Source organism: Dendrobates tinctorius, unplaced genomic scaffold (genome assembly GCF_039654945.1).
Source record: "Dendrobates tinctorius isolate UK_male_01 unplaced genomic scaffold, ASM3965494v1 ptg000020l, whole genome shotgun sequence".
Lineage (NCBI taxonomy): Eukaryota > Metazoa > Chordata > Amphibia > Anura > Dendrobatidae > Dendrobates > Dendrobates tinctorius.
This window is the reverse complement of record NW_027361688.1, coordinates 53,668,756-53,681,020: the sequence shown is the minus strand read 5'-3', so window position 1 is coordinate 53,681,020 and position 12,265 is coordinate 53,668,756. Positions and strand designations below refer to the sequence as shown.

General features: G+C 39.1%; 1 protein-coding gene across 1 annotated transcript in view; it reads left to right on the top strand.

Moving 5' to 3' along the window:
* LOC141083187 (protocadherin Fat 4-like) overlaps window positions 1-12,265 on the top strand; it is a 61,710-nt gene that overhangs the window by 3,089 nt on the left and 46,356 nt on the right. Inside the window, exon 2 of the mRNA XM_073567352.1 lies at window positions 6,050-8,503. Coding sequence (XP_073423453.1) covers window positions 6,050-8,503 — 2,454 coding nt within the window. The remainder of the gene's footprint in view (window positions 1-6,049; window positions 8,504-12,265) is intronic.

Sequence of the window (12,265 nt, the reverse complement as noted above, 5' to 3'; positions counted from 1 at the left end):
TTATCTGGAAACGATAAGTAGCTATGTTTGTTTATCCTTGATATACTGTATATTTGACTAGCAAAGAATTAGATGTATCTGCTATGGTCAGGCTTGTGAGGAAGATGCAGTGTAACCAATAATTGCTGCATGGAAGACGGTAGGGTCTATGAGATTTTACATAATTATGCTTCTTAATGCAATTTGAATGAATTAATCTTTGGATGCTTTCCTAGAGATATTGATGGCACTCACTGAAAGGGATGTTAAAACATAACTTTTATTAAAAAATACAATATTAAATAATGTGTGTATCATACAACATGCTACACAGAGATATTGATGGCAACTACTAATAACTTGCATGTGGTCAGAACAATTTTCAAGGAGTCAAGAAGCACAGTTGTTCACATAGGGAGTGGCATATCTATTTCCTCTATAATACACTACCATTCAAAAGTTTGGGGTCTCCCAGACAATTTTGTGCTTTCCATGATAATTCATACTTTTATTAATCAAATGAGTTGCCAAATGAATTTAAAATCTAGTCCAGACATTGACAAGGTTCAAAAAACATTTTTATTTGAAATAATAATTTTCTCCTTCAAACTTTGCTTTCGTCAAAGAATGCTCCCTTTGTAGCAATTACAGCATTGCGGACGTTTGGTATTCTAGCAGTTAATTTGCTGAGGTAATCTGGAGACATTTCACCCCATGCTTCCAGAAGCACCTCCCACAAGTTGGTTTGGCTTGATGGGCAGTTTTTGCATACCATACGGTCAAGCTGCACCCACAACAGCTCAATGGGGTTGAGATCTGGTGACTGCACTGGCCACTCCATTGCGGATAGAATACCAGCTGCCTGCTTCTTCCCTAATTAGTTCTTGCATAATTTGGATGTGTGCTTTATGTCATTGTCCTGTTTTAGGATGAAATTGGCTCCAATCAAGCGTTGTCCACAGGGTATGGCATGGCATTGCAAAATGGAGTGATAGCCTTCCTTATTCAAAATCCCTTTTACCTTGTACAAATCTCCCACTTTACCAGCATCAAAGCAACCCCAGACCATCATATTACCTCCACCATGCTTGACAGATGGCGTCAGGCACTCTTCCAGCATCTTTTCAGTTGTTCTGCATCTCACATATGTTCATCTGTGTGATACAAACACTTCAAACTTGGATTCGTCTGTCATACCACTTTTTTCCAATCTTCCTCTGTCCAATGTCTGTGTTCTTTTGCCCATATTAATCTTTTCCTTTTATTAGCCAGTCTCAGATATGGCTTTCTCTTAGCCACTCTACCCTGTAGGCCAGCATCCCGGAGTCTCCTCTTCACTGTAGACATTGACACTGGCGTTTTGCGTGTACTATTTAATGAATCTGCCAGTTGAGGACTTGTCAGACGTCGATTTCTCAAACTGCAGAATCTAATGTACTTGTCTTGTTGCTCAGTTGTGCAGCAGGGCCTCCCACTTCTCTTTCTACTCTGGTTAGAGCCTGTTTGCTCTCCTCTGAAGGGAGTAGTACGCACCGTTGTAGGAAATCTTCAGTTTCTTGGCAATTTCTTGCATGGAATATCTTTCATTTCTAAGAACAAGACTAGTCTGTCAAGTTTTACATGAAAGTTATTTTTTTTCTGGCCATTTTGAGAGTTTAATGGAACCAACAAATGTAATGCTCCAGATTCTCAACTAACTCAAAGGAAGGTCAGGTTTACAGTTTCTCTAATCAGCCAAACTGATTTCAGCTGTGCTAACATGCTTGCACAAGAGTTTTTAAGTGTATTCTAACCATCCATTATCCTTCTTACACAGTTAGCAAAAACAAAGTACCATAACAACACTGGAGTGATGATTGTTGGAAATGGGTCTCTATACACCTATGAAGATATTGCATTACAAACCAGATGTTTGCAGCTAGAATAGTCATTTGCCACATTAACAATCTATAGAGTGTATTTCTGAATCATTTTATGTTAGCTTCATTGGAAAAAACTGTGCTTTTCTTTGAAAAGTAAGGAATTTAATAATTTGAAATATAAAACAAATGAATGAATGCAGATGTCTAAGAAATACATGGAGGAAGAGCAGCCAGCATATCGCAGAGTGTACTCTGAGCAGAGTCTGCTAAAATTACTAAATAATAGGTGGTCCCCAATAATATCATACAAATAGACAAATTTCCGTTCTAAGGATGAACGTTAAGAATGCTAAGCCAGAAGAGCAATCAGTCATAGAATTATAGAATCATAGAATGTTTCCGTTGGAAGGGACCTCAATAGTGATGAGCAAGTATACTCGTTGCTTGGGTCTCCCCAAGCATGCTCGTGTAGTCTCCGAGTATTTTGACATGCTCGGAGAATTAGTTTTTGTTGCCTCAGCTGCGTGATTTGCAACTGCTAGACAGCTTGAATACATGTGTGGAATGCCTGATTGTTAGGGTATTTCCACATGTGTTCAGCCTATCTACAAGTCGCAAATCATGCAGCTGAGACAACGAAACCTAAATCTCTGAGCACGCCAAAATACTCAGAGATCACCAGAGCATGCTCAGGGAGACCCGAGCAACGATGCTATTCGCCCATCACTAGACCTCAAGGGTCATCATGTCCAACCCACTCCTCAAAGCAGGATCCACTAAACCATCACAGACACATGTATGTCCAGCCTCTGAAGACTTCCATTGAAGGAGAACTCACCACCTCTCGTGACAGCCTGTTCCACTCATTGGTCCCCCTCACTGTCAAAAAGTTTTTTCTAATATCTAATATATATCTTCTCCCTTTCAGTTTTATTCTATTGCTTCTCATGTTTTCATGTGCAAGTGTGAATAAGGATGATCCCTCTACACTGACATCCTTACAGATATTTGTAGACAGCTATTAACCTTCATTTTTGCAAGCTAAACATTCCCAGATCCTTTAATCATTCCTCGTAGGACATACTTTGCAGTCCGCTCACCATCCTGGTAGCTCTTCTCTGAACTTGCTCCATTTTTTTATGTCTTTTTTAACATGTGGTGCCCAGAACTGGACACACTATTCCAGATGAGGTCTGACCAAGGAGGAGTAGAGGGGGATAATTACTTCACGTTAACAAGACTGTGCTTCTCATAATACATCCAAGAACTGTGTTTGACTTTTTTTCTGCTGCATCACACTGTTGACTCATGTACAGTCTGTGATCTATTAGTATGCCCAAGTCTTTTTCACACATGCTGTTCCTAAGTTCTATTCTGCCCATTAAATAGATATAATTTTCATTTTTCTCACCCAGATGTAGAATCTTGTATTTTTCCCTGTTGAATACCATTCTATTAGCCGCTGCCCATAGTTCAAGCTTATCTAGATCTTTCTGAATCCTTTCTCTCTTTCTCTAGTGTTAGCTATCCCTTATAGCTTTGCGTAGTCTGCAAATTTGATTAGTTTACCTTCAGTTCCCTTATCTACTGTAGATCATTTATGAAAATGTTGAACAACACTGGGGCCAGTACAGAGCATTGTGGTACCCCACTTGAAACATTTTTCCAATTGGATGTGCACCCATTTCTTACGACTCTTTGAGTATGATCACTGCGCTAGTTATGAATCCACCTAACCGTAGTGAAGGTCCTTTATTGGAGATACCTGATCGAGAGATGACTTATTATATTGGTCTTGTATTATGAATGTAAACCAGTGAAATTGAGAGGTCAATGATGGATGGTAGTCAGGGTCAGAGTCTCATCTAAGCGCTGAAGTGAAAAAAGCCTTTAATGGAGTTAATAGTGAGGCGGGACTTATGTACAGAATTAAGACAGATCAAGGCAGTCATGTATTCCATGAAGGGTTAATGAATGCAAAGGTAGGATTGGGATACCCAAGTGATGGGTGTTTCAATATGGAAACTGCAGCCTCTTGCGGTGTACCACCAGTGGAACACCGTTGCACCACACACACACACACACACACACTGTATACACCGTGTGCACCACACAAACACAAACACAAACTGTATATGCGTAACGCAGCACAGACACAGTATATGCCGTAAGCACCACACACACACTCTGTATATGCCATACACATCACACACACACACACTGTATACGCCGTACGCAGCCTCTTGCGCTGTACCACCAGAAGAACACCATCGCGAACACGCCGTTGCCGGGATCAGCCATATGATTCACTGACCGCCGCCATCTTTGTACAGGAGGAGCGCATGTGCAGTTTTAATGTGACTGCTGCTATCTGCGCAAAGATGGCGGCGGTCTGTTTTACTGGGTGAGCACAATGGGGAGAGATTCTCAATGCTGCAAAGGCTGCCCCCATTGTGAAATTACCTCCCTCCCGATGCAATAGCATTGAGCCTCCATCTAATTCTCAAAATATTTTTCTATTGTTAGATATTAGTGTTGTTGGACAGTGTTTATGCCAAGAGATTCAAAACACATGGCACATGCACAGAAAATGAACAGGTCACTAAGACCCTGTTCACACCACCCAAGAACTAAGACACAGAAAAGACACACAGTATGACAAACGTGCATAAATACTCTGTTGTAAAATATATGTAACAGTAAGCAGCAAGTGCTAGTAAAAGATGTATACAAAACCAGGGTATTTTGTTGATACTTTTTTTGCACATAAAAAGCCATTTTGCCCAGCGAGCCCATACCGGGCAGCACCTTTCTGATCCCTGCTCATGAAGGTATTGTTCACATGTTCAGGTTTTAAATATATTAGATAGGACTGCTCCGAGAAGGGTATACCGTGACGTGGTGGAGTGGCTTAGCGTACATTTTTTTGCATAAATACTCTGTTGTAATATATATGTAACAGTAAGCAGCAAGTGCTAGTAAAAGATGTATACAAAACCAGGGTATTTTGTTGATACTTTTTTTGCAAAAAAATGTACGCTAAGCCACTCCACTCCTGTTCATTTTCTGTGCATGTGTCATGTGTTCTGAATCTTTTGATTTCTTGCTTATGCAAGCTTTGGGAGATCCCCGCCTCTCTCTTTTGGGACATGCACATGAAAAGCCATTTTGCCCAGCGAGCCCATACCGGGCAGCACCTTTCTGAACCCTGCTCATGAAGGTATTGTTCACATGTTCAGGTTTTAAATATATTAGATAGGACTGCTCCGAGAAGGGTATACTGTGACGTGGTGGAGTGGCTTAGCGTACATTTTTTTGCAAAAAAAGTATCATCAAAATACCCTGGTTTTGTATACATCTTTTACTAGCACTTGCTGCTTACTGTTACATATATTTTACAACAGACTATTTATGCACGCTTGTCATACTGTGTGTTTTTTCTGTGTCTTAGTGTTTATGCCAACCTGCATATTTGCAATCTTCAGCCTATTAAAATTTTCATTCTTTCTTGGGATATGAATACTTCTCTTTAGTTTACAGCATGCTACCAATGATGCCGACCACCGCTGCTGTATAACTTGTAAGTAATGCACTGAAGCTAGCCAGGATTAGGAGATAACAATGCATCCAGCGATCCCATCTAGCGTCAAAGCAGTGTTTACAAACTCAATAGAAAACCGTTTGTAAGCACTGTACATGTTTGACCACCGCTACTCAATAGCAGTGGTGGTTGGTCACCAAGGAAACAAATTTTATATAAAAGAAAACAAAATCTCAAGAATGGCTCCAAATAAAAAAATACAACCCAAATCAAATGTATAACTATTTTATTCACTTTTTATGTTCCTTTATAAAGCTAATAGGCATTTTTTTGTTTATTATCTCTATTAAATTTAATATCTCTCAAACTGGATAAGAACATTTGAAGTATTAAGGTAATATATACTTAACCTTACATTTTAGTTAAAAAATACATTCCAAAACACCTGCAATTTTTATTTCTGAACACTAAGCGGCAGTATTAGACTGTGTATGAATTGTTTTCTAACCTAGAAAAATCTACTAAATTTACTGTAGTCTCACAAAGCAGAATACATTGAAACACAGTTACATTTCCGGAGGACACACTGCAGTCTGGACTACAAGAAATATCTTCATTGCTGATTTATCCTTTTTTATGGAATAAAATTCTATATTGCGGATTACAGCAGAGGAAACTTTTATTTTACGGCTTTCTGAAAATGACTGATACAGCAGGAAACAGAAGAAAACAATGGCAGCAGATATATCAGGTATTTTCCTTTATTTCCTTCTTTATCACTGATACCTATGGCCAGCTACAATATTCAGTACTTGAAGAAACGAAGAAAGGATCTATAATTGGGAATGTGGCAAAAGATCTGGGAATAAATGTGGATGAACTTGCAATTAGAAAATTTCAACTGCTTTCAAAGGCAAAAATTAAGTATTTTAATATTAATTTGGAAAATGGAGAATTGTTTGTATCAGACAGAATTGACAGAGAATCGCTTTGTGAAAATCAACCAATCTGCTTTATAAACCTGGAGGTTGTAATAGAAAATCCTCTGAATTTTTACACAATCACCATAGAAATCCAGGATGTGAATGATAACTCACCGATATTTTCTAAGAACCATTTTGAAGTAGAAATCAGTGAAGTTACATCACAGGGGGCTCGTTTTGCTTTAGGAAATGCACGAGATCCAGACTTAGGCACCAACTCCATACAAAGTTATACACTGAGCGGTAATGAAAACTTTGGCCTTGGAGAAAAAATTACAACAGATGGAATTAAATATCCAGAAATTATTCTGGAAAAGTCACTGGACAGAGAGAAACAGAGTTACTATGAGTTAATATTAACAGCCTTGGATGGAGGTAACCCACAGAAATCAAGCACTGCTACAGTCAGGATTATTGTCCAAGATTTTAATGACAACCTGCCGATGTTTAATCAGGACACATATCGTGTAAGATTACATGAAGATGCAGCTATTGGGTCTCTTGTAATTCATCTAAATGCAACAGATGAAGATGAAGGGTCCAATGCTGAAATAGCTTATTCCTTTAGTCATATTTCTGAAAAAGCACATAAATTATTTACTTTAGACTCATTAAATGGGGACATCAAAGTATTAGGAAATTTGGACTATGAAACATCGAATTCCTTTGAAATGACTGTAGAGGCTAAAGATGGTGGAGGTCATGTAACTCATTGCACAGTGTCAATACAAGTGGTAGATGTCAATGACAATGCCCCAGAAATTACTATTACATCTCTTTCGGCATCAATTCCAGAGGACTCACCACTAGGAACTGTGATATCAATACTGAATGTCCAAGACTTGGACTCTGGGATGAATAGTGAAGTTGTCTGTCACATCTCAGACACTTTGGCTTTCCAGCTAATTCCATCTTCTAGTACTTACTACAAACTGGTAACTGCAGCTAGCATGGACCGAGAAAGAAATCCTTCCTACAATGTTACCATACAATGTATGGATGGCGGATCTCCTCCACTGTCTACCAACAAAACCATTCAGCTCAATATCTCAGATGTCAATGACAATGCTCCAGTTTTTGAGAAGATCAAATATATTCTGTATATTGGAGAAGATAACCAACCAGGCACATCAATACACAAGGTCCGGGCCTCAGATCCTGATGGTGATGAAAATGGTAAAATTAGTTACAACATTCTAAACAGCAATGTAGACGATATTCCTGTGACATCTTATATTTCCATTAATTCTATAAGTGGAGTTCTCTATGCCCAGAGATCATTTGACTATGAACAATTGCGGGAATTTCAGTTCCAGGTGATGGCTAAAGACAGTGGATCTCCTCCTCTAAGCAGTAATGTCACAGTGAGGATATGTATCATTGATAAGAATGATAATGCCCCGAAGATCCTCTACCCATCACCAGACACTGAGGGATCAGCATTATTTGAGTTTATTCCTCACTCTGCTGAGGTAGGTTATCTAGTCACCAAAGTGATTGCAGTGGACGCTGACTCTGGACACAACGCCTGGCTCTCCTATCACTTACTACAAGTTCCTGATCCTTCATTTTTCACCATTGGCCAATATACTGGTGAAATCAAAATTGGACGTGACATTCAGGACACAGACACCTTAAGACAAAAGATTGTGGTTCTGGTGAAGGATAATGGGGTCCCATCTTTGTCATGTACAGTTTCAATACAATTAGTTGTGGCTGAAAACTTTCAACAAGTTGTTCCAGAGATTAAAAAACAACCTAATATTTCTAATACTTCTTCTAATGTAACGTTCTACTTGGTGGTTTCCATCGCTCTTATCTCTATTGTGTTCATTACAACTGTAATAATTACTGTAGTCTTAAAATGCAGAAAATCTAATGTTCCAACAAGCTACGGGGCATACAGTAGAAATGTGTACCCTCAGTTCACCCTGGGATGTCCTTCTGAGATCAGTGATACCAGTTTACCTTTCCCATTCTCATATGATGTGTGTGTGACTCTGGACTCCAAGCAGAATGAAATCGCTTATCTGAAACCAGTGCAGAATGTCCCCACAGACAATCTCATAGACACCGAGGAAACTACTGCTGAGAAAGATCCTTCTAGCAATAATCTGATGCCTGGAAGCTTTCTTCAGGTATGAACCAGGACTTATTCCTGTGTTTTTCATATTGTATTACTTTTAGCTCTGTATACATTTTTGATACTGAAGGTCACATAACTGTCCTAAACCCCAATAATAGATGTATTTATGCTGATTTCTTTATTCTAATAGGCTGCTTTTATGCTTTATTTTAAAACAATCTTTTAATCTGCAGCTCATCATATAGAAATTGGGCAGCATTAGACCTATTTGGCATCTCTGTCCTCTGACCAGTCCTGTCTCCAATGCTTTAATGACTTTTCCCTTTTCATAATTGACATATTATGCATAATTCCCATTACAGTAATATTTCTGATACGTTGTCCGCAAGAAATGTCCAACTATCCTATCATGTTGTTCCATGCAAGCTTACTGTGACACTAGACCACTTCTTTAGAGTAATTAGCTTATTTACCACTATATTAGAATTTTAGAATTAGGGGACATGAAAGAGTTGCTTTAAACAACTGCATAAAACTTTCCTACATATGCTTATAACCTCATATTCAAAAAGCTTAATTTTCCCTTTTTCACACCTATAGTGTTAAATGAATTATGCACAATAATCTATAAAATATGTTTATCTACAGGACTAATTTTGATTGATATTTTATCTGCAAACTATAAGTAACTATCCTTGACTTTTATTTGACTAGCAAAGAATTAGGTGTTTCTCTCATTGTCAGGCTTGTGAGCAAAGTGCCGTGTAAGCTATATTTACTGCACGTAATATGGTGGAATTTATATGATTTTGTGATTTTACATGATTATGCACCTTAATGAAACTTGAATGAATTAATCTGTTGATGCTTTCCTAGAGATATTAATGGCTACTACTAATGACTTGCTGATATATTTCTGGACAAGGATAGGAAAGTAAATATTAAAAAGGTTGTCAGAACAAATTTCCAGGCATCAAGAATCTCAATTTGCAGACACTGTGTCTCGGCATACTGCCCCTCGTCAGTGCAAAGTGTGACATCTAGTGTAGCTGTGTGAGAGGCGTTTGACCGATATCCTTGCAGAGATTGACATGCTAAACATGCCGAGATGAGGAGACTTAAAGCCGCAATGCTCTTCTGGGAAATATGCAAATTTTCTCTTCAGAGAGGAAGAGGACTAGAACTCTAGGGCCACCTATTTGAAGTAGCAATCCTAAAAGTCAATGTTGACCCTTTAAAACTACTGTGTGATGGTGTCTCCGCAGTGTCGGATGTTGATCTCCATGAGGTCAATCATCCTCATTTTTCATAGTCTTCCACTAGGCATTGCTCCTACTAGCCAGTTTCCTACTCCACACTGATGAGGGGCAATACCCCGAAACAGCTGTCTGTGGATGGATACCATGTTTTGGCATAGGTGGTTTCCTTCATTGGAGACTGCCCTTCCCGTGGTTGTTCCTTCCCGGTGAAAGACCTGGCTAGTCATTGCTTGCATTGAGAAACATGTGATGGTGTCTCCGCGGCTTCTGTTTTTGCATGTTTTACATATTTCCCATAAGGGATGGGGGCAGTGCTCTAGAATCACTGCATTGAGAAACACGTGATGGTGTCTCCGCAGTGTCGGATGTTGATCTCCATGAGGTCAATCATCCTCATTTTTCATAGATGTAAGCAGCAGACCATCAGACACATGTATTAATTTGCTCACTGAATTGCAGGAAATTAAATAGAATTGATGAGTTATATAATTTAATACAATTTATCAAGGACGAAGAGTTAACATTGTTGTAAGCAGTTAGGTAATTCAAGTCTTCCAAGCAGAATAAAAAAAGTGAAAAACAAATCACAAAAAAATAAAATAAAATTCTTTTGTCTTCAAAATAAAAAAAACAATACGTTATTGGTATAAACTGCATTTATAAAAGCACAAATAATGCAATGAGCACATTAGTTTTTCCGCGGATTAAAAAAATTAAAAATATTACTGCATAATTTTTTTTTCTTCAAGCCACTTTCGAAAAAACTGAAACTTGATTAAAAAATGAATGTGCAATAAGTAAGTTGTTAAAAAAAAGTATTTTTATTATACAAATGTAGAAAAACATAATAAAAAATATAATGTGGGCATTGCTATAATTGCAACAATATGCAGAATAAAATTACAAGCTAATTTAGACTCTAATTTGAATACATTAGAAACCAAACCCAAAAATCAATAAAGAAAAACTTCCTGTTTCTTTCTACCTTTACTCCTCATCCAAAAAGAAAATAACCAAAGTTAAGCAGAATGAATGAAGTTAAACAATAAATAGTAACAACTTTCCTAAAAAAAATTCTTTAACGTTACATTGATAGCAAAATTAAAAAAATGGCATTTATTTAACATTTGGAAATAATCAAATTAAAGCAAAAGTGCTTGGCTATTGAATATTAAACCAAACCGCATTCTTAAAGTGTTTTCTTATCCTTAGATATCAGTGTTGTTGGATAATGTTAATGTAATGCATATTTGCAATTTTCAGCCTATTCAAATTTTCATCCGTTCTCGGAATATGAATACTTCTCTTTTGTTTATAGCTCACTACTAGAGTTGAGCGAAACGGGTCGAAAAAATTCAAAAGTCGCCGACTTTTGGCAAAGTCGGGTTTCATGAAACGAAACCCGACCCTAGCATGAGGTCGGCCACGAGGTCGGCGACTTACGCGCCAAAGTCGCGTTTCAAAAGTTTGTTTTGCGCTCTTTTTCAGCCAATCAGGATCCACGGACACTGTGGGCAACGTGATGACCTAGGCACGGGTCACCACCATCTTTCAGAAGGGCATGCAAGTGATTGGCTTGCTTTGGTGGGCGTCACAGGGGGTATAAAAGGGCGTGCACGCCGACCGCCATCTTACTTCTGCCGATCTTAGTATAGGGAGAGGTTGCTGCTGATTCTGTAGGGAGAGCGTTAGGCAGGGAAGAAGACAAAAAAACTGCTTCTGCTGCTAGCGATTTGGCCTGCACAACACACAAGTCACTGTGTGTGCAGTGCAAGGGGAGGCTATATTGTGGTGTATCAGTGGTGTTGGTTGTTGGGCTGCCTTTTAAGGCTTCCTGACACGCTGGCATTGCTGTTTACCCACTGCTCCGCAAACTGCTTTTTTAAAAGCAATCCAATCTCCCTTATCCTCTAGTCACTTTTGTCACAGCTGTGCCATCGAGCCTGTCACATAGCGCTCAGATATCAGTGGGCCTCACACAATCCACAAGTGTCCAATGTCCAAAAGTGTGCGCAGAGATTCAAAATCTCCATTATCCTCTCGTCACTTTGGTCACAGGCAGCTGTGCCATCGAGCGTGTCACATAGCGCTCAGATATCAGTGGGCCTCACACAATCCACAAGTGTCCAGTGTCCAAAAGTGTGCGCAGAGATTCAAAATCTCCATTATCCTCTCGTCACTTTGGTCACAGGCAGCTGTGCCATCGAGCGTGTCACATAGCGCTCAGATATCAGTGGGCCTCACACAATCCACAAGTGTCCAGTGTCCAAAAGTGTGTGCAGAGATTCAAAATCTCCATTATCCTCTCGTCACTTTGGTCACAGGCAGCTGTGCCATTGAGCGTGTCACATAGCGCTCAGATATCAGTGGGCCTCACACAATCCACAAGTGTCCAGTGTCCAAAAGTGTGTGCAGAGATTCAAAATCTCCATTATCCTCTCGTCACTTTGGTCACAGGCAGCTGTGCCATTGAGCGTGTCACATAGCGCTCAGATATCAGTGGGCCTCACACAATCCACAAGTGTCCAGTGTCCAAAAGTGTGCACAGAGATTCA